We start from the raw sequence: 22,415 nt of genomic DNA, 5'->3' as shown, positions 1-22,415 counted from the left end.
GGTCCCAGAGATCTCCCTTCCCTAGGGTGGCCCAGAGATGTGGGAATGCAGTGCCCGATGGGCAAGTCCTCTGCTGCAGGAGAGAGGGCTCAGCCGAGCGTGGACCCGAGACAAGCCCCCACCAGCTGCCCTGCCTCAGTTTCCCCCCAGCTCCATCAAGGAGGCTGATCTGTTTCCGAGGGGCAGCGCCGCCGCTGCCGCAGGTCACGCCGGAGCGCTCCTGCGGCCGGCACTCGGGGCCAGCGTGGGCGGCAGGAGCGCCAGGGGAGGGGGACACGCTGACGTGGCTCCTGCTCCAGGGATCAAGAGGGGATTATGGCTCACGGCTTGTAATCTGGCTTAAATCCTGACACCGTCACCATAGGCAATCTGGGCTAAGAGAAGCATTTAATAAGCTTCAAAACACACCAGCCAAAACATTATAGATATATATATAAACCACCACCACCACCTCCCCCAGGGAATGATGTCAAAGGGCTCAAGGCACTGCTGGCACCAGTCAGCACTGCCAGGTACCAGTGAAGGCTCTGCAGAGGGACCTGGCCAGGCTGGGTTGATGGGCCGGGGTCAGCTGTGTGAGGTTCAATAAGGTCAAGTGTTAGGTCCTGCACTTGGGTCACAACCACCCCATGAGCTCTCCAGGCTTGGGGCAGAGTGACTGAAAAGTGCCCATCAGAAAAGGACCTGTGGGTGCTGGCTGACAGCTGGCTGAGCATGAGCCAACAGGGTGCCCAGGCGGCCAAGAAGGCTACCAGCATCCTGGCCTGGATCAGCTATAGTGTGGCCAGCAGGAGCAGGGAAGTGATCCTGCCCCTGTACCGGGCACAGGTGAGGCCACACCTCAAATCCTGGGCTCAGTTTTGGGTCCCTCACTCCAAGAAGGGCATTGAGGTGCTGGGGCAGGTCCAGAGGAGGGCAACAGAGAGTCAGCAGAACAGGTCTGGTGAGGAGCAGCTGAGGGAACTGGGATTGTTTAGTCTGGAGAAAAGGAAGCTAAGGGGAGACCTCATTGCTCTCTTAACACTCCCTGAAAGGAGGTTGGTGTGAGGTGTGGATTGGTCTCATGTCTCTAGTGTCAGGTGTTAGGATGAGAGAAAATGGCCTCAAGGTGTGCCAGGAGAGTTTTAGGTTGGATATTAGGAAAACTTTCTTTGCTGCAGGAGTGGTCAGGCATTGGAAGAGGCTGCCCAGGCAGGTGGTGGAGTTCCCATCCCTGGAGGTGTTCAAGGAATGTGTGGCCATGGCACTGGGGACAGGGTTTAACGGCCATGGCGGTGTGAGGTCAACAGATGGACTTGAGCATCTTAGAGGGCTTATGCAACCAAAACAATCCTGTGATTCTGTGGCAAGGACACCCCTGTTACCCCAGCCTACCTCACCAGCTAGAACCCAGGCTCTGCTGGGTGTCACTGCTGGAGGCAGGAGGCAAATGAATGCCCCTGGCTGCTGGTTTGGAGCTCGGAACAAGCACAGAGCCCATGGCCCCTCCCTGCCCGAGGAGCTGCCCTGCCCTGGGACACGATGCAGGAGATGTGGCACGCAGCTAGCTGCTGCAAGAAGGTGGTGGTCACAAAGAAGCCAGAGGCAAGCTGCAGGTTCAGTTTGGCTTTCCTGGAAGGGTTTATTTTATTTAAAAAACAATTACTATTAAAAGAAGTCTGCTCAGGCACGGAGGGCAAGGCCAGCAAGCCAGCTGGCTTAAAGGGGAGGCAGCAAGACACAAAGAAACTTCTCTTGTCTTGCCATGGGGCAGTGCCTGGGCAAGGCTCCAGCCTGCTGCATGTCTGCCCCCTCCAGCACACACCTCCCCCTCCAGTGCACATTTCCAGCCAGTTCCTTACTGCTTGAAGGACCCTACTGACAAGAATCACCCCTCCCCAGAGTAGCAGTTCCTGGGCCAGTGCAGGGCCATCCAGCAGCCTCTGGTGTGTTGAGACATTCGCTTTGGGAAGGCAGAGTTCATCCTTAGCAGAGAGGCTCAAGTGTCAAACCTCTCCAGAGCAGCCACCAGCTCTAGGCACAAGCCCTGCGCTCCTGGGCTACGCCTGTAACCTGCTGGCATTACCAGCTGGACCAGTGCCACCTTCCCATGGCTGCTGCTTCAGTGCCCAATCAGCTGCAGCATCTCCTGAGGATCCACAATCTTCTCCCTGGGCTTGCCAGCAGCTTTGCCTCTTGCCACTTCAGCAGCATCGATCTTCTCCCAGTCCGAGAAGGACACGGGACGGACCCCTGGGGTGACGGGGAGAGATGGAAGGGGGAAGGTAACCAAGGGAAAACCAGGTCAAGCCTCACCTCCCTGTGAGCAGACAAACCCTGCCCTTTCCCACAGGATGCTGGCACCCAGCCTCACAAAGGAGCAATAAATCCCAGGGCTGGCAGGTTCCAGTCGCCTCACATCAGTCAGACCTTTACGAGCTGCAGCAGAGGTGAGCACAGCATCACCTTGGGGGACAGAACGCTCCCAGTGCCCTGCTAAACCTCAGAGTGGAAAGGCAAAACACAACAGACTTTAATTGAATGCCTTTAAACACAGCAACAGCAAATTACTCTCTTGGGCATTTTAATCTTTCCCCCCAAATGGCCTGGTTGGATTGCTTGGAAAACCACTCAAGAGCAATAGCTGGCTGTGAGGGCAGCTGACAGTGACATCCTCTACCCAAGGTCCATGCTGCTTTTAACAGCCCTTCCCAGAAGGTGGTCATTAACCTCAGCAATCACACTGAGCCTGAAGGAGTTCAAGTCCTGCTCTCCCTGGTCTTTGGAGCAAAACAGCAGCACAAGAGGTTTCCCTGGGCTGGCTCCCACTTCCCAAAAGTGGCTTGTGGGAGTTGCTGCCCCAGGATACCCCGATGCAGGAGGAGTTTGGCTTCATCACCCCTTCGGGCTGGCTGCTGTGGCAGCTCCTGCCCCACACGCACTGACCTCGGCTGCGCAGGATGCTCTCCACGGCTCCAAAGCCTTCCCTGGAGCTGGACACGTCCAGAGTGCCCACCTGGAGATCCTCCAGCACAGACTGGGCAGTGTCAAAGCTGTCATTCATGGTGGTGATGATCACACCTGTGGGTCCTCTCTTCACCCACCCACTGCAGTAGAGACCTGCACAGGCACACAACAGCAGGCTTGGCCCCACCACCCAGCTGCAGACCCTCCTGGCTGCTGGCCCTTGGCCTGCCGCTGGGTGTCACACGAGCAGAGTGGAGCCCTTCAACGGGCACGGGGCTCCATATGCCTGCAGACAAGGTCTCAGCAGCCACAGGGGCTGTATTGCCCCAGTAACAAACCCAGCAAACCCCCAGACCCTTCAGCACTGTTTGCTGCCGAACCAGACACCTCTAAAGTGAGCTGGGGATGGGGGACAGGCCAGATCTTAACACCTAACAGAGGCAGCTCATGTTCTCAGTTTCCACTCCCTGTCCCAGTGGCCTTGGTGAATGGAGCTTCCCACCCCAAAGCCCCCAGCCCACCAGCTGTTCTCCTGCAGACCACACACATCCCTGTGGATACAGACCTGGGACACCCTCCACTCTGCCAGAGGTGTTTGGGATAACGCCACGCTGGGCATCAAAGGGCACCGCTGGGTCCAGGGGCAGGCTCCGGTAGCCAATGCTGCTGAGCACCAGCCCACACTCCAGGTCCTCCACATCTCCAGTGGGGATGGCTTTAGCAGAGTCACCTGAGCCCTGAGAGAGGGAGGAAGAGGCTGCTGACCACCAGTCACCAGATGCAGAGCAGTAGCCTCCCCTGATCCCCTTTGCCATCCTTGAACCTCATGAGGTTCAACAAGGGCAAGTGCAAGGTACTGCACCTGGGTCAGGGCAACCCCAAGCACAAACACAGGCTGAGGAACGAGTGGATGGAGAGCAGCCCTGTGGAGAAGGACTTGGGAGTGTTGATGGATGAAAAGTTGGGCATTAGCCAGGGAGCCAGCAGCCTCCTGGGTTGATCTCCAGCAGCATGGGCAGCAGGTAGAGGGAGGTGATTCTGCTCCCCTGCTCTGCTGAGACCCTCCCTGCACTGCTGGGGCCATCTCTGGAGTCCTCAGCACAGCACAGACAGGGACCTGTAGCAGCTGGGCCAGAGGAGGCCACAGCAATGATGGAATCCCTGTGCTGTGAGGCCAGGCTTTGAGAGTTGGGGCTGGTCAGCCTTGAGAAGAGAAGGCTCCAGGGAGACCTTCTTGTGGTCTCTCAGGATTTCAAGGGCTGATCAGAAAGCTGGGGACAGACTTCTGAGCGGGGCCTCTTGTGAAGAAGAACGTGGTGATGGTTTGGAACCAAAAGAGGGAGAGCCTGCCAGCGGCCCCTCCAACCAGCCAGGGAATGCAAAGCTGTCTTTGGAGAGATCCCCAAGGGCTGCAGGGATGAAATCTGTCCTGCTCCATCCCCACTAGGACCACTGCAGCCCCACCACAAGGCCATACCTCCAGGCGTGTCAGGGCCATGCGGACCCCTCTCACTCGCGTCCCATCAGCGCTGGGCAGCACCTCCTGAGGGCTGCGCTGGAACTTCAGCCCCCACTCCCTGGGAGCTGCTGCCTGCACCTCCACAGGCTTCTCCACAGGCTTCTCCAGGGCTGTTTTGATCATCAGCTCAGTCAGTCTCTTCCTGGGCCTTGGGGCATCTAGGAAAAAAAGATAAAGGTTCAGGAGAGGAACCTCAGCAGAAGCCCCCTGGGACGCGTCACGGAGCCAAGGCCATGTCAAGGCAGCTCCAGAGGTATGAGAGTGACCCTTTGGAGTTTGTCATGCTGATGAGAGTTTGACGCCTTTGAGATGACAATGCTAAGTCCAAGTGACCAGGAGAGCTCCTGAGGCTTGAGGCCAGTGGGACACACAAATCAAAGCCTGCAATTTTGCTGTCTTGCTGCTGCTCAGAGGCAGCAGCCTGTGGAGAGGAGCAAGTCTCTGGACACCCTTGAACTTGGTGTTTGCTTTTTAGCTCTGCAGGAAGCTCTTCAATCAACAGCCTTGGGACCTCTCTTGCAAGGTTCCCCCAGCCCTGCTGAACCTCCTGCCCTCATCACTCAGAGTTAGTGTCAGGCCCAAGAAGCAAAGTGGCTGCACAAACAGAGCAAGAGGCTGTTTCCTTGTCTGTTCCCTCCCAGCACTATGAGGACAAGCCATGCCATAGTCACTTGGCTTTCACACACCAGGCACTAAGCACAGGGCATGAGTTCATCTGAGGCACATTCTGAGCATCAACAGATCACTCCAAGGTGAGTCCCTGTCCAGGGGGCCATGGCATGTTTTGGAGCATGGCACATTCCCCTCACCTTTAATGGCATTCTCAAGGCCTGTGAAGTCAGCAGGGCTCAGGACAGGTCTGGTACCAGGCAGGTTTATCATCTCCCGCAGCTCCTGGGAGTTGTAGACAGGAAGAGGTAACCTCCAGCACAGAGAGGCTGTCCCACAACCCCAGGCCCCCTTTCCCAGCAGTCCAAGGCAGAAGCCAGCAAATGGGTGCAAAAAGGAGGACACCTGGGATCCCCACCCATCCCTGGTGACCATCTCTGTCCACCAGGAACAGGCAGCCTGAGGCTCAAGGCTGGGAAAGAGCTGCCCTCCAACACCCCCACACCCTTACCTTGATAGTGAAAGCAACTTGGAGAGGTCCCCTCCTCCCAACCAGCCAGACACGCTTCACCTTGCTGCAGGCGAGAGCTGCCAGGGAGCCCGCAGTGATGTCTGTCTTCTGCAAGACAGAGACAGGAGGCTGGCATGAGGGCAGATCTGGAGGGAGCTGGGGGAAAGGCACAGCCTCTGAAGGTGAAAAATCATCATCAAAGCAAGTTGTGCAGGCAGAGATGGGAGAGGACAAAGGAAGAGTCATCTCCTCTGCACAGAGCCATTTGCACAGCTGGCTCCTCAGTGCTGGATGTTCTTTCCGAGGCCATAACGTGGCAGAGGGAACAAGCCAGGACCCAGGAGACTGCCTCAGGGACCCAGCCAGGCAGGGTAACCTTGGGCAAAGCCTTCCAGTCATCCCCATTTTAGGGTGCAGATGCTATTGGGTCACTTCTCAGCTCAGGATGTACAGGCACCTGGGTGAAACCCACCACAAACCACAGCTCAAACCCCTGCCTGCCCACCCCAGGCAGCCCCCAGCTCACGCACACTCATGGCCAGGGCTCACCCAGTGTTGGGTATCTTGCAGCAACCCCCTGGTTTCAGTCACCTGTGTGCATCTAGATCACTATATCTTTTCCAGAAAAGATGCAATGAGAGGGGCAGAGAGGTAACCAGAAGAAACCACTTCATTCTTAACACTTCCAGCACCGTGCCCTTGCCAGCTGTGCTTCCCAGCTGGCTCTGGGAACTGGTAGGCAGTGCCTCCAGATGTGGGAGGGGGTGAATTAAATTTAGGTATAAATACAGTAAGCTGTTGCACAGCTGTAACAAACCCTGTGGCATTTCTCCAACATCTGGGGCAGCAGCTGTACAGAGCAGCTGGTGCACACCAGCTCTCAGCTATCTACAAAGGAGCACTCAGCAAGATGAGAGGTCCATCAGCTTGGACAAGCCACCAATGTGCCCACTGCTACCAGCAGAAACCAGGCTGCTGTCCTCAGCTACAGCAGGGAAAAACCAAAAATCCCACCAGAAGCTTTTAGTTTGGTGGTGGAAAAGGACAAGCAGCTCCTCTTTTGCTTCCTGCAGGACAGGAAGGGACGAAGCTCAGCTGCCAACGTTTTAGGTACCAGCTGCCCAAGAGGCAGCAGGAATCCAGAGAGCTCTGCAGCATTCCCTGAGGCATGGCTGCAGTCTTGGATCACTTCCTATGGACTGCAAATCCATAGGGTGCACCTGAGAAGCAACAGAGAGATCCCAAAGAGTTGGAAGTTTTGCTGCCACCCAGCAAGGCAAGAATTTGTGCCCCAGGCTGCCTGTGTGGTACCCCCATGACTGACCCTGAGGAGCGGGAGCGGGGCCAGGAGGATCCGGGCGATGTCCAGCGCCACGTTCCCGTGGCCCAGGATCAGTGCCGTCTCACAGCTCAGGTCAGGCTTCAGCTGCAGGGGGAGGAAGACCATTTTGTGAGTGAAGCCACTCAATCCCCATGACATCCACCCTCACAAAGACCCTCCCACCATCCAATGATTCAGTGTCACTAAGGTTGGAAGAGACCTCAAAGATCATCGAGTCCAACCTGTCACCACAGACCTCATGACTAGAGTAGGGAGGACAATAGTGCCCACTGCAGGCTTGAACTCACAAGCTTCCCATTAAGGGTCTTATGTGCTACCAACTGAGCCACACCACAGCCAAACTCCCTTCCACTCCTCTTTTCCCCTACGAGAGGTGGTGCAGGTGTGCGAACTCCACCCCAGCCTCCTGCCCAAGCGGACAAAACAGCACAGCCACTCCAGGCTCTCCAGCTGCTCCCTCTCCTCCTATTCCTGTGACGGCATCTCTGAAAGCAGGAGCTGGTTTGGCCCAAAAAAACTCTTCAGGCCAAAGCAGAGCATCAACACCCCCCCTCAGCTCCCATCTGGCCTGGCCAAAACGTGCTGCCAGCCTACAGTGCCAGCTAATCCGCTCTCACTGATGTGCAAATTGTTCACATTTCTACCATCTAAGAAGGATTTCACAGGGTGCCTGCTAATCTTTTCCAACTGCAGGCCTTTCAGGACTTAATCTGGAGCTGCCTGCCAGCATTTTGGATGGAGGCTGTGAAGGCAGCAGGGGCAGGGCCTGCGGTACTCACGTGACGGTTCTCGGGCAGTCCGTTGTACCAGCCCACGAAGGCGCGGGCAGAGTGCACACCGGGGAGGCTCTCCCCTGGGATCCCCAGGACCCGGTTGTCTTCAGCACCATAACTCTAGGGAGGGAGCAGACAAGAGCCAGAGGTGTCACTGTGTGCTAACAAAACACAAATCATGGAATCACAGAATTGTCAGGCTTGGAAGGGACCTCAAGGCTCAGCCAGTTCCAACCCCCCTGCCATGGGCAGGGACACCTCACACTGCAGCAGGTTGCTCACAGCCACCTCCAGCCTGGCTGCAAACACCTCCAGGCAGGAGGCTTCCACCACCTCCCTGGGCAGCCTGTGCCAGGCTCTCACCACCCTCATGGGAAGAATTTCTTCCTAACACCCAATCTGAATCTACCCATTGCTAGTTTTTGCTCCATTCCCCCCAGTCCTATCACTCCCTGACACCCTCAAAAGTCCCTCCCCAGCTTCCTTGTAGCCCACTTCAGATACTGGAAGACCACAATAAGGTCTCCTCGAAGCTATCTCCTCTCCATACTGAACAACCCCAACTCCCTCAGTCTGTCTTCATAGGAGAGGAGCTCCAGCCCTCTACTCATCCTCATGACCCTTCTTTGGACACATTCCAGCATGTCCAGATCCTTCCTGTAACAGGGGCTCCAGAACTGGATGGAGTACTCCAGGTGGGGTCTCACCAGAGTGGAGCAGAGGGGGAGAATCACCTCCCTTAACCAACCTATTGGCTATGCTTCCAGCTGCTGCCAGGGAGCTGGCATGGCTGGCAACCCTTCCTGACTGCCAGGATAGTCAATGAAGGAGTTACACACAGCTTGGAGGGGTTACACACCCTCAACCCCCTGGGCTCTAGAGCCAAACTTGTCCTCCTTGGAGCAAGGCACAACACGACAAGCTGACTGAATGTGAGGGACAAATTCATGTCAGGCTGAAACAGGGATTGGCCACAGGGAAACAGTTCCTCAAGTGCTGTTCCCTGAAGCCAAGTTTCAGGGACCTCATTTGATGCCATGCTCTAGCACATGCTCCCTGCAAGGCTTTGGCCAACCCTCAGAGCACGTCCCAAGGCTGGGGAGAGTTTACCACGGAAATAAGGCACCCGGTAACGCCTCACCCAAACCCTCTTCCCACGAGCCTAGCAGGGAATAACCCTGCAGACCTTGCCCACGAGTTGAGGGGAGCTCTGGGGCTCAGTACCCACCAGCACCACGGCATGGTAAGCCTGCTGCAGCTCTGGCACCGTGACGTCCCTCCCCACGGTGACGTTCCCGTAGTAGGCACAGCGCTCCGAGCGCGCCGTCTGCGTGAAGCTGTTGGTCACGTTCTGCCGAGATCAAACAAGCACCAGGGAGTTATGGCCAAGCCCCAGCCAGGGCCAAGGCTTGCTGCTGGCAGGAGGTCCCTGTTTCTGTCCCCAGGCCCAGCCTTGAGATGCTTCTTGCCCTTTCCAAGGCAGTTATTCTGAGACTCTTATCTCCCCACAGAGATAAGCGCAGCTGGGACTTGGCACGCTTTCCACCAGCCCCTGTGGAAAAGCAAATCCATCTTTTGCACTCACCAGGGGAGGGCAGGACCCTTCCAATCACAGAATGGCTTGAATTGGAAGGGACCTTAAAAACCATCCTGTTCCAACCCCTTTGCCATGGGCAGGGACATCTTCAACTAGACCACATTGCCCGGACTCTCACCCAGCCTCGTCTTAAAACACTGCCAGGGATGAGGTGAAAAGTCCTTCCCAAAGGCAAGGCTTGCAAGGGAGTCCCACCAATGCAGCCCTTCTATCCAGGGTGCTGCCTGATGAGCCCTTCATCTCAACCCTTCCTGAAATCCCTTTCAGCTCAAGGAGACACAGGGCAGGATGGCAGCCAAAGCCCTTTTCTTCTGAGCAACTGAGGCTACACAGCCAAACCACCACTGGTTTGGCTGTGTAGCTGGTTTCCTCTGCAGCTCCAGCTGGCCTCAGCCTGGTTAAAGGATGAATGCCACTATACTGCAGAAGCTTGCCCTACACCCATTATGTCCACTCCTCATCTCTCAGCTCAAAGGGATCCAGCCAGCATGTCTAATGATCTCCAGGGACTAGAAGAAACCATTACAAGATATGTCTGGGTCCAGATGTTCTGTGTCCTACGACTCCAAACGCCTCCACCCCAGCTCAGAAACATCAGATAACCCTGGAGACAGCTCAAGCCTGCTGCAAGGCAAAGGAAGATGGTTCACCTCGAAGAGTTCCTTGCTTAAAGCTCTCCTTGCTCAGATGTGCACCTACAAGCCAGCTCCATCACCCCTAAGAGCAGACCTCTGTGTTTCCAGGCACCCAGATCAGGAACACACTAAGTTGAGGCAAACAGTGACTGCAGCAAATGGACAAGACCCTGCCAGCATAAAGCTTCCTGGACACAGAAAGTCATCTGTGCTCCCTGGTCTTGCTCTAGGCCAGGCTGACCAGCACCAGGAGCAGCATTTCCCATCACAAGCCCCTGGTTTTGACACGCTGTCCAGAGCCCTAAGATGAGATGTTCCATATCATCTACCCTCAGCCCTTCTGACTCTCAGCATAGACAAGGAGGAAATCTGGGCCTCTCCGGTGCGACAGCTCCACACCACAGCAAGCCTTGAGCCACCACAAAGGACAGAAACTCCCCACCTGCACCCACCACCATCACTGTGTTAAACCACACAGGCAAGGGAAGGAAGCCAGCACCAACCTTCACTTCGGGGTGGTCAGGGGCCACCCCGAAACGGACGAGCCCAAAGGGAACAGGCAGCTTCTCATAGATGTCCACCTGGGCCCCACCATGGTGCTGCAGAAGGAAGTCACAGTTAGGGGACAAGGACAGAAAGGCCACATGAGCTCAGCAGCTCAGGTGGGAGACACAATGCTTGCCTGCTGCTGAGGCAGGAGGAGAAGACTGCAAGATCCTGTAGCCAGAAAAAGCCCCTTCCAGACTCTTCCACACACAGGCTGCTGCTGTACCTGTCGCTGCCAGCTCACATCACGAGGTGCAGCAGAAAGCATGACCTCAACCACCATCAAGTACATCTCATGGTAAGCTCCATCCTCCTCCCCCCACCCCCTGCAGCTTGTCTTCCACAGTAACCCAGTGGCCATCTAGTACCCTGGGGGCTGACAGTAGAGCCCCCACACTGGCTGGGTAAGAGTCCACCACCCTGGGTGCTGGTGGACCTGCCAGGCTGCCTGACAGCCCCCAGAGGAGGTGCCTATGCCCTGAGATCCCCCTGGGCTGAGTCACCCCAGGGCTGGAGCTTCAGACAGACGTTTTGCCGCAAGGCTTTTGTTATCTTGTACTTTGAGTCAGCCTCTTCCTGGAGATTAAACAGCCCTGAAATTTGTCCCTGAGGCTTAGTGACAGCTATTTTCCAACACGTACTGGAGACAACACAGCACAGTTTAATGATGGGGATAAGCTGCTGCATCCCTGGTGGGTGCCAGCAGCACAGTTTCGTGCTCAAGTCTCACTTCCCGACAGACACAACTGCCCAAAGCTCCGACATGTACAGACAGCAGGTAAAGGACCTCCCCTGGGACCTAACTCAACAGGGGGAGGAGGAGGTGGGAGAGCAGGTCCTGCACATTAACACACAGTTCGAGTCGTCCCTGTTGGGTGACAATGGCTCTGAGTGAGGCAGATAGAATCACAGAATGGTTTGGGGCAAAAAGGACCTTAAAGATCATCTAGTCCCCTGTCCTCCCCCCCTGCCATGGGCAGGGTCAGGTCTCTGCTGCTTACTTGATTCTGGAAAAATCACTTGGGCTGAGCTCCCATCAACCTGGCCAGGCCTGGGGGGTCCAGGGGTGCCCACCCAAGGTGAAGGGGCCCAGGGTCGGACTCTGTGGGGTCAGGGCTGCCTCAAGCAGACACCCAACAACACAAAGCCAGCTGAAGCAGGGCCAGGAGCCCACAAAACCCCTCCCAATTCCCTTTGGAGGCCAGCAGCGCTGGGATGCCTCCCTCAGTGGGCAAGTCCCTGCCCTCTGCTGCCACCAGAGCCCAGCCCAGTACCTTGAGGATGTGCTGAGCTGTGTAGAAGCCGGCAGGACCGCTGCCCACCACGCAGACCCGAGGTGCCGGGGCAGCTGAGGACAGCCACCGCTTGAGCCCTGCAGGCATGAAGCACAGAGAGGAAATGATGCCACACGCGGGGCTACCGCCCGGGCCAGCCGTTGCCCTTCCCTCCCAGCCAGCACTGACCCAGAGAGGCTCTTCCCCTGGCACCGGCCATGGCGCACAGTGGCAGTGGGGGACGGCCGGGGTTTATGTACCGGCCCCGCGGCGCAGCCCAGAGAAGAGGATCGAGGCGGGAACACCCCGAGGTCAAGGGCAGCGGCCTCCACACTCGGCCAAGGCCGGGGGCGGTGGTGTAGAGGGACTGTCAGCTGCCCCCGAGAACTGCACCAGAAGGCAGTGTACCCCCGTGCACCGGAGGGCCCCCATGCCAGCCGGAGGGGCACGGGGCAGCCCAGCACTCTCAAGCCCCAACGCAGGGCATGGTCCTGCCCCCAGCCCTGCGTTCCTCGCTCCTTCAGGGCTGGAGCACGGGCCTGCTGGGCACGGTTCCTGCAGCCGCTGCCACGATCCTCGTTACTCCTCCGAAGGCCTTGTTCCCCGGGCACTGGATCCCTCCGCAGCCCTTCAGGCCCGCGGCCCCCGTTCCCCTAGGCTCCGTTCTCCCTACAGTCGCTCAGGCCCACAGCCCCGGCGTCCCCGGCCCCAGATTTCCCCATAGCTCTTGGGGCCCACAGTCCTGGCTCTCCCGCTCCCACTTCCCTCCGCAGCTCCGGTTGCCCCAGGCCCAGGTCCCACCACAGCCCATCGAGCCTAGAGTGTCGGATCCAGTTCCTTCTACAGCCCCTCGGGCCCCCAGCCCCGGTTTTCCCCGTAACTATGAGGGCCCACAGCCCCGTTTCTCCCGGTCCCACTACCCCCCGCAGCCCCGGTTGCCCCTGCAGCCCCCGGACCCCTCGATCCCGGGACTCGTGTTTCCCCCCGGTGCCGGCTGCCCCGGGACGCCACCAGGCCCCGCCCCTCACCGCCCGGGACGCCGCCGCCTCTCCAGCACGCGCCGCCGGGTCCCATGCTGCCGCCGCCGCTGCAGCCGCTGTCCCCGCCCCTCCTTTCCGCCGACCAATCGCGAAAAGGGACAGCGCTAGGTTTAGCATAACCTCGCCCCCACAGAGCAGGGTGCCCCCGCCCCCAAGCCGGCAGCCAATGGCGACCTGCGGCTGTTGCCCCGCCTGTCCGGAAAGGAACCATACCATAGAGAGGAAGAAAGCAACGGGCAGGGAGACTGCCTCGGGACCGTGCGCGCCGCCGCTCTCTATGGTGAGGCCTCCGCGGTACCCACTGCCTGCCTGCGGCTCTCCTCGCCAGCATCTTCTCTGTGGCTGCTCATTGCGGACGTCCCAGATCGCCAACAGCGATCAACTACGGAGGTTTCCCAGGGGGTGCCGAAGCTCAGAGTGATTTTAAACAGCTCCTTACCAGGAGAAACCCACAGCGCCCCCCAGTACAGGGTAAAACATTAGTGCCACAGGCGGTGGATAGATGCAGCTGCCAGAGCTACTGCTCTCTATTTCCTCCTTCATGCCCATCGCTTACCTCATTCCAAATGCAACTACTTGCACCTCTCATGCAAGAGCGTCCTCCCCCCCCTCCCCCCCCCGCCTTCAGCCCCCAAGCATTACATCAGGCAGGGAAATTGTGAGATCTTAGGAGAAGCTAAAGGGTTGTACAGATGCCAAGTACAGAGGCACTAAAAGGGCTTTTTAAAAGCAATTAAGACCAAGAGGAGTTTACAGCTAGAAGCTGCTTTTAATAAGGGTCATAAACCCCACATGCCTTCTCTCACAGTCTTGCAAATGAGTTCCTGGCTTTCTGCAGAGGCGTGCTGAGAATGGCAGCTGGCCATATGCCTCCGTCTGTACCCATTCCTTCAGGGTGTTTGTGGCCAGGACCAGGACTTCTGGCAGCTTTAAAACCTGTGCCCGTGCTCTGAGCCTCCAGTCTGAGCTCAGCCCAGCAATCACCAACCCATTGCCCAGAGAAGCAATGCTGGAGGCTCAGTTCCATACCGCAGCATTAAGATCATCCACAAAATGAGCTGAGTTTAAATTTGGGGCACCAGTCAAGATAGAATTTGGGGTGGGGTGGGGTTCTGAGCACAGGTCAGAAATCTCCCTTGTCCCCAGAAATGTCCCTTTTCTCCATTAACCTCTGCTGTAGCTGCCAGTTCTGATGGGGAATAATCCACATCTTTCCCAAATCAGGAGCCAACTCCTGCTGGCTGAAGGACTTTCAGACCCTTGCCTTTAGATGGCACTGTATTAAACAGCATCCATGAGATCCAGCTGCAGAAAGGGTTGTCCCACCAACTTAGAAACATTTTGTAGCCGATCTCTATGCAACAGGGGAGGAGAAAGAGCATTCTGTGCCCACAAGCAGGGCCACGTGAGGCTGAGATTACCCTGTCTGAACCAACTGCACCACTACTGCACACTCCCTCCCCTCTCTGGAGCCAGGAGCACCATTAATTTGGCACACTTGACATCATTTGGCTCTGATGCTCAACTGAAATGCTAACCATGGGCAAGAGGGTGGCTCTGGGAAGAGACTCTGCCATCCTCAAGTCCCAGGTGCCTCCCAGGAGCCATTTGGTCTAGCCACCCGCACAACAGACCTGGTGTCACCCATGCTCAAAGGGCAAAGTTTGCCCTTTGGGCATTTCACAATGTCCCAGATCGATAAACTCGCATGGGGCCAGTTAGAGGTAACACAGCAATGTCACCAGCCCAGGGCAGCAGCATCTCCTGGGCCCCAGCCCAGGATAAATCACTAATTCCCTCTGACTGATGTCAGAGAAGTCACAATGGACAGCTCCAGGGCCAGCTTTCCCTCAGTCTGGCTCTGCCTGGCTCTGCTACACAAGGACATGCCATGGTCACCCCAGCTCCAGCCCCATGTCTCAGCAGCCAAATGGGGACCCTTCTCCAGTGGGTCCCATCCAGAGGATGTGCCCATGCTTGGTGAAAGAGAACAGGGCACACAATGCCCACAGGAGGACAGACACCATGGCTTGCCTGCTACAGCTCTCACACTGCCACAGGCCATGGCCAGGACAGAGCATCCCTGTGCCTTGGGACACATCTGCAACGTGGAACCTTATAAATCCTAGTTGTGGAGCTGGGAGGTGTCCAGCTCTGGTGGGGGGAACAGCACAAATCAGGGGAGTGAACCTCCAAGCTCAAAGCAAAGCTTTGCAAAGCCCAGCTCCAGGGGCAACTTCCACACTGGTCCCAACTAGACCAGCTGCCTTCCTCTGCTGCCAGTACTGCACTGTGACACTGAGCTGGACTTTGGCATCAGTCTTGCAGGTCTGGGGCAGCAGAGAGCCCCAGGAAAGCCAGGCACAGCGTCCCAGAGGGGGTTGGAACCAACCACGTGAGCCTCCCACCCACTGGCAGCAGCTCAGTGGGCTGAGTTCTCTCTCCCTAAATAAGGAACATCTCTCAAGCCCTGGAGACCTGCCCACCTCTGGCAGGGGATTCTCCTGCTAAATTTGTAATTGCAGTTATTTGCTCTGGGGTCACCTCCAGCACCTCCATATGGATATCCCACACAGAACTCATGTCCCAGCCCTGCCTTGGGCACTGTACAACTTGCTCCAACAATACCCCCCCCAGGAATAAAGAAGATGCATTCCAATGTGTTAAGGCTGAATTTGCCAAACTGTTGTTCCTAGAAGGGACTAAATTACCCCAAAGTCAGGCAAAGCACAGGCAGCAGTGACACAGCCCCCTCCCCATGAGCCACCATTTCCCTGAGCCCCCAGCCACACATTTGCAGCCCTGCCCTGCAGATCCCAGCAGCTCTCAGCTGGGAACCAGTCTCAGCCGTGGGTGCTCTACACACGGTGCTGCATCCCCCCTGGTCCTGCTGCAGGAGGTCCCAGCCAGGAGATGGGGGGGGAGGGGGGGTTCTCTCCCCAAGCATGAAAGCAGAGTGGATAAAACAAGCCCTGGCTTGGAATAACAGGGGGAAGGACCCTTCCTTTTCCACCCCTGGCATTGCACTGCCCGGCTCTCCTCCCACAGTGGCTCTGAGCATCATTAGCCAAAAGCAAGACATGGGGAAGAGTTGTTTCCTACACAATGGCTTTGTGGAAGCCAGCATCTGTGTAGGCCTGATCCTGCTAAAACCATCCCTGCCACAAGCCCCTGCAGGAAACAGCCCCCCGAGTCCTGGGGCCCCATCCTCACTGGATGCCAACTAGCTCCGTTATGGGGGGAGCATGGACCATCAGCTCTTCGTATCTCTGGAGGAAAAGCCGGAGCCTGGAGGTGTAGGTGTCCTCATTGTATGGCAGCTGCTTCTGCTTCAGGTACTGGGAGACTACAGGCTTGATCTGCAAAGGCAAAGGCAGAGTCAGTTCCATGCAGGATGCACACACACACACCCACACCGTGTTTGTACAAAGCTCCCAGCCTGAGGCATCACTGAGCTCCCTGCAAGGCGCCCAGAAAACCATCTCAAGTGCCCCAAATGGGGCTGGAGGCAGCAGCAGCTGTGACATCTTTACCATGAACAGAGGAAGGTGGCTCCTGATTGCAGCAACACAGGGAGCTCACCCTGGCAAAATGTCCCTGGCAGGGCTCTGGATCAGGAGAGATGTCCTAGAGAGGACCAACCAGGCATGCTCATCACTTGCACCCAGTTATCCCCACATGCCCACACAGCTGGCTCGGCAGCTGGGCTGGGAAGTTGCCACCAGCTTAATTACCCCTTCCCAGCAACGTGCCTCTGCAAGAGGCAAGTCCTACCAGCCCCATCAGCTCGAGCAAAGGTCATGACCTGAAACCTTCTGGTGCTTCCATTCCTTCTGTTAGCATTAACTTATCTTCCCCCCCCAAGTTTTTTTCCCCCCAGACTTGAGACTGAAAATAAATGCACAGCATGAAATGGAGCTCCTGTCCTATGAGGACAGGCTGAGGGAGCTGGGGCTATTCAGCCTGGAGAAGAGAAGGCTCCAAGGAGACCTTCTTGTGGCCTTCCAGTATCTGAAGGGGGCTACAAGAAAGCTGGGGAGGGACTTTTTAGGGTGTCAGGGAGCGATAGGACTGGGGGGAATGGAGCAAAACTAGAAATGGGTTGCTTCAGATTGGATGTCAGGAAGAAGTTCTTCCCCATGAGGGTGGTGAGAGTCTTGCACAGGTTGCCCAGGGAGGTGGTGGAAGCCTCATCCCTGGAGGTTTTGAAGGCCAGGCTGTGGCTGTCAGCAACCTGCTGTAGTGTGAGGTGTCCCTGCCCATGGCAGGAGGGTTGGAACTGGATAATCCTTGAGGTCCCTTCCAACCCTAACAGTTCTGTGATTCTATGATAAATGGGTGGAGATCCCATACCAAAGGGCAGCACGTGGACCTGCCTTGGGATCTCCTTGAGCTGGGGCAGCCCTTGAAGCCCATGTTGGGAACACACCCCACCCCTCAGAGCAACAAGTAAGGGCACGACCAAAATTACAGGAGGGCTGCCTGGATGCCAGCTGAACCAAAATCCAGATTGCACAGCGCTGGAGATGCTGCCAAGGGAAGGGATGGGAGGAACCCTGACTGCCAAGAGGCTGTGGCTGTGGTTCTTGTGCTGTTTATTAATTGTAAATACCTCTCTGTGTTGCAAATACTGTGCATTTTGTACATATTCATTGCTTTCCATTGTAGGCTGTAGTTTTGCCTGTAAATAACAGCTTTCATTTGCTTCCAGCTGAGCTGGTCTGGCAAAGTTAATGCTGGGGGGGTCTGGAAATTTCAGCCCAGCACAGTGGCAGGCTGGAACTGGGATCAGGAGAGGGAGCAGGGAGTGGAAACCCAGAAGAGACAGGAGTGGGGATGGAGGGGGGTGGCTTAGGGGCTGCTGCAGAGCTGTGAGAGGTCTCTAGCATGGGGCTGAGCAGCACAGAGAGGTCCAGAGGTGGGGGGAGAAGGGGGTGAGGAAATGCCATGTTACCTCCCAACACACTCAGCTGTCCCCCGTGGGGCCATCTCACCTTGAGGCACATGTTGTCAGAGAGGCTGGGGAAGAGGTGATGCTCCACGTGGCAGCTGATGAGCGAGTGGCCGAAGGACCAGTCGAGCAGGGGGTTGCGGGGCAGGTTGAGGACCCCCAGGCTCATCAGCCGGATCCGCTTGGGCTTCCGCTCGGGCGCGAACATGGGGAGGCCGATGTGCTGCCGAAGAAGGAGCTGTGCACCCCGGGCCGCTTGCCACCACCCCCGGCCCCTTCCTGGCAGAGCCAGCTGCAGCTCTGCTCATGTGGGGGCACGAGTGTGCCCGCCAGGCTGAGGCACATTTTGGAGTCTGGCTGTCAAACCAGAGCCAGGCTCGTCCTGACAGTCCTTCTGTCCTGCACTGGTCTGGCTGAGGAACCACTGAGGAGCACCTGGGTTCTGTGCACCCAACACACCCAACCTTTGAGCTATCAGCCTCACCATCCCATGACCTGTTACCCCAACTGCACTGACACCTGCAAACATCCCAACCTCCCAGTCCCTCAAGACCACCACAGAGGACACCCAGCTGCCTTGGGACACCAGTCTCCAGCCCTTTACACCCAGCTGCCTTGGGACACCAGTCTCCAGCCCTTTACACCCAGCTGCCTTGGGACACCAGTCTCCAGCCCTTTACACCCAGCTGCCTTGGGACACCACTCTCCAGCCCAGCACCACCAGCCTGATCCTCCCTATGATGATGTCGGCACAAGGGATATGACAACTGAGGCCACTTGCCTTAGAGTCAGACAATGGTTTCAGCTGGAAAAGACCTTTAAGATCATCAAGTCCAACCATTACCTAACTCTACAGTTAGTGTCCAGCAGTGTCAAGGCTATGTCACCAGCACTAGGGTTGTGGCTGGCCCATCTCTGGCACCACTGAGACATCTCAGAGCTTTAGGTCTGTACCTGGAATATGTTGACGTGGATGTAGGGATGGGCCAGGAGGGAGCGGGTGAGCAGCATGCAGAGCAGGGCAGCCCACGGCGACTGGAAGCCTGAGACATGGAGCAGCAGCCAGAAATGGCAGTAAAGACCCAGAAACATGCAGCAGAGGGTGCGGAGAGCTGCCTTCCACTCCACGTTCCTCAGCAGATCTGCGCGAGGAGGAAGAAGCAGCACATGGGCAAGGTGCTGATGCTTCCTCACCACTGCTGCTCCAGCAGCCAGGCTGCCTGGCTGGCACAGTGCTGAAGCTACAGACCACCCCATTTCCCAGCTTCCTTTCCCCGTCCTCCAGGTTGGCCCAAATCCCCCAGCCCTGCTGATCAGCAGGGGGGTTTGGGGTTGGGGTCTGGAGTCCCACCGAGGACAGTGGTGCAGAAGCTGCAGCTGTGATCCAGGCTGTCATCACCCAGAGATTTGGCTTCATCTTCATAGCATACAACTTGCCAAGTCATTGTCTGTGCTGCTGGCCTTGCCCAGAGCTGTGAGTTCAGCCCAAAGGGCCACTGTTTTTTGGGCTCTTCTCCTGATGGTTCCCTAGTACCATTATTTCCCCCAATCTACTGCCCTGTCTGCCCCAGCTTGTTGTGTCCTGGCCCCCGCAGACCCCCACACCTCCACTCCACAGTCAGCAACATCACTTTGATACTCTGACCTATACATGATGCTGAACCCTGCTTTGGCCAAAAAGAGACCAAATCTGGGGGGCTTCAGGTTCATGATGGGTTTTGTCAGAGCTCCCAACACCTGGCCCAACAGGGGGAGGTGTGAAACATTTCTGAGCACCATCAGACAAGAGAGATGCAGCAGATGCCTTCACTGGAGCAGATGCAGCATCACCTCCTTTAGCTGCAGCTTCATGGCCCACCATGGGCTGATGGAGTTAATGTGATGCCTCCAAAGAAAACACAGCCTGTTGGTGAGGTGAGACCTGGACAGTAATGAGCTCACCATACCCAGCACCCCATCCCAAGGCAGCTGGGACACGTACCAAGTGCAACCAGAGGGGTTATGATGGGCACTGCCAGAGGCGCAACGAACATGTAGACGTAGCGGTTCAGGAAAGGAACCTTCCAGGTGCTGGAGTCCCCCATGCCAATGATGTTGGTGTAGCCATGGTGGATCTTCACGTGGTTGTAGGTGCCCTGTTCAACTGTGAAAGCTGAGCAGAGCTGGGAGGGAAGAGAAAGAAGGGAAGATGCCTACGGGAACAGTGCCAGAGTTGGGCACTGCTTGGGTTGGGCTTGCCAGAGAGGTACCCAGGGGAGATGCTCTGCACCCCACAGGCTCCAAACCAGTCTGAAATGAACACCTTAAGAGTTAAGCACTGACAAATATTCCCACAACACATTAACCTGCTCTGTAGCCCCACAGCCAAGGGGATCAACACAAAACCCCACAGCCCAGCACACCATAGGGGCTGTCCCCAGCTGGGAGCTCATTCCCCCACCTTACTGGCAGGGATGCTCCTGGTGCTCCCTGGTGTAGCCTTGCTTTTCATTTAACCCTGCTACACATGAATCAAGAAGGGTTTGGATCCATGTTCTCCAGTGTGTGTTCCCACAGGGCTTGGTGAGGTGCTGGTGGGACTTTTGGAGGGGCTGACACCCAAATCACCCCAGCCCTGCTCACCTCGATGAAGAAGATGGCCCACACTTTGCCCCAGGACTTGGACTCAGTCAAGGCATTGTGGCTGGCCAGGTGGCTGCCCTTCACAGTCAGGGTGTGATGCACCACGCCAAGAGTGAGGACACCCACCAGGAAAGGGATGGCCTGGGCTGACCGCAGGCACAGGAACCCTGTGGAGAAACCAGCCAGGCAGGAGTCTGTCCATGCACACAGGCTGCAGCCTCAGCTCTGAGCCAGGCTGGAGGGATTGCTACACCCAGACATGTCACTTGCTGCCCCAAACCTGTTTGTCAGAGGTAGTTACAGGTACTTAAGCTGCTTGAGCTGGAGAGCTTCTTTCCACACCGCCCTGCACAGCTGTCCCAGCCACCCCCATCATTATGCAAAGGTTTGGCCACTTCCAGCCACCATGGCACTGCTGGTGCCAGGTCGCATCCCACAGCTCTGGCTGGGATCCCGCTGGTGACAAGTATGACCCTGCCAGGATTCCAGCATCCCCAGGAGTTCAAAACCAAGAGAAGATATCAGCTGCAGCTTTCCAACTGTGTTGTTGGAGGCCCATGCTTGATTGTGTCCCCCCCCTACCCACCACAGCCAGGGTCATTGTCACCAAAGCCATCAGGGTTTCCTTGCCCCGTGGTGGGGCATGGATGGGGCATGCTGCCTGTGCCCATCTGCCTGGGTACCATCCCCTTGCTCTCATCTGTACCCTGGGTGCCATTATCCCCTCACCCCAGGCTGTAGCTAGGGTGCCACCATCCCCTGCTGTGGGGTCCCAGCGGGGCCAGGGTGCCCCATGGCACGGGGTGAAGGGGTTATTGCAACTTTGTTAGAGCCTTAATGAGCTGCTAATAGGCTTCCGGCACAAGATTGTACCAGCGGTGCAGAATGTACCCTGAGGAGGCAGCAGCTTCGCCCTCCCCCCAGAATCGCCTTGGTCGTGGTTTAGGGGGGCTGAGCCGGGTTACCTGCCGGGAGCAGGAGGATGCTGCAGGCGAGGATGCTGATGTCCACGCCGTGCCGTTCCCACCAGCTGCTGCTCTTCACCACCTTCTGCACCAGCTGCGAGAGCTCGGCCATCAGGGCTTCCTCTTGCTGCCCTGCTTGCTGAGGGATTCTCCCGGGGGTCCCGTCCCCGTCACCCAGCTCTCGACCCTCTGCCATCACCTCTGTCCTGCCGTCATTAAGCACTGCCGGGCGCGGCCGGTCCTCTATCCTCCCGTGCTGGAGGCTGCCGCTGACCTCGCCACTGACCTGCTGTCCCCTCCACCTTGCTGCGTCCCCGTCCTCCATCGGCATTTCCCTGCCGAGCAGAGGGTCAGGGCAGGCTGGTACCCGCAGAGCAGCAGCCACAGCACCTCAGCCCATGACAGAAGGGCTTCCCGGGCTCCCGGTACCGCCGAAGGACGCGGGAAGGGCAGGGATGGGGAGAGAGAAAAAAATAAATAAACAACCCGAGGAGGACGCAGCCAGCAGAGATGGCCAAAGATCCACCCAGCCACCCACCCTAGGGACACCCCAGCCACCACCACCCGGCTCCCAGAGCCCCCAGCTACTCACGCCAGCCTCGGCACGGCGGCTGTGCCAGCCTTGGCCATCCCGGGGCAGGCGGCCAGCCCGTGCGGCACCGCACAGCAGGGCTGAACGGCAGCGATTCGGAGAAGGGAGGAGCAGGGGAGGACCGGGAGGAGGGCGAATGCAGATTAGCGATGGCAATAATCCGCCTTGCTGGCCCATTTCGGGGAGCAGCCGCCGCGGCGGGGCCGCGGGGAGGGCGCTCGGCCGAGGACACCGGGAGGAGAGGGCAGGAGTGGAAAAAAAGAGGGAGAGAGGCAGTGGAAAGGCTGGAGATGAAGGAGCCGAGTGCCAGAAATAGCCCCGAGAAACCCAAGCGGAACGTCGAGGGCGAGGATAGGATTTCACTCCTGCCAAGGAGCTGGAGCAAATGTGGCCCAGCCCACGAGGAAGCTGTTTTGGGGAGAAACCCTGCGTTTTTCCCAGTGAGGAGGAGGAGGAGGAGGCAGAGTGTGGCTGCATGGGGGCTGCGCTGCTT

The 22,415-nt window shown here is 57.3% G+C and overlaps 2 protein-coding genes across 2 annotated transcripts; both read right to left on the bottom strand.

The window, feature by feature from the left end:
- Positions 1-1,865: 1,865 nt before the first annotated feature.
- Positions 1,866-12,826, bottom strand: FDXR (ferredoxin reductase). Its single transcript, XM_054170981.1, has 12 exons — positions 12,781-12,826; positions 11,753-11,850; positions 10,436-10,531; positions 8,929-9,051; positions 7,707-7,820; positions 6,910-7,011; positions 5,586-5,693; positions 5,275-5,359; positions 4,424-4,623; positions 3,512-3,683; positions 2,926-3,099; positions 1,866-2,232 (listed from the first exon to the last, which is right to left on the bottom strand). The coding sequence occupies exons 1-12, from the start codon at positions 12,824-12,826 to the stop codon at positions 2,102-2,104; spliced, it is 1,449 nt and encodes a 482-aa protein (XP_054026956.1). The 3' UTR covers positions 1,866-2,101.
- Positions 12,827-15,719: 2,893 nt separating this feature from the next.
- Positions 15,720-22,126, bottom strand: FADS6 (fatty acid desaturase 6). Its single transcript, XM_054170943.1, has 7 exons — positions 21,923-22,126; positions 21,331-21,665; positions 20,366-20,532; positions 19,725-19,905; positions 18,698-18,885; positions 17,787-17,966; positions 15,720-16,151 (listed from the first exon to the last, which is right to left on the bottom strand). The coding sequence occupies exons 1-7, from the start codon at positions 21,958-21,960 to the stop codon at positions 16,002-16,004; spliced, it is 1,239 nt and encodes a 412-aa protein (XP_054026918.1). The 5' UTR covers positions 21,961-22,126; the 3' UTR covers positions 15,720-16,001.
- Between the last annotated feature and the right edge of the window lie 289 nt (positions 22,127-22,415).

This window comes from Dryobates pubescens, chromosome 20, assembly GCF_014839835.1.
Source record: "Dryobates pubescens isolate bDryPub1 chromosome 20, bDryPub1.pri, whole genome shotgun sequence".
Taxonomy (NCBI): Eukaryota; Metazoa; Chordata; class Aves; order Piciformes; family Picidae; genus Dryobates; species Dryobates pubescens.
Note: the sequence above shows the minus strand (reverse complement) of the source record. Positions and strands in the feature narration are given on the sequence as shown.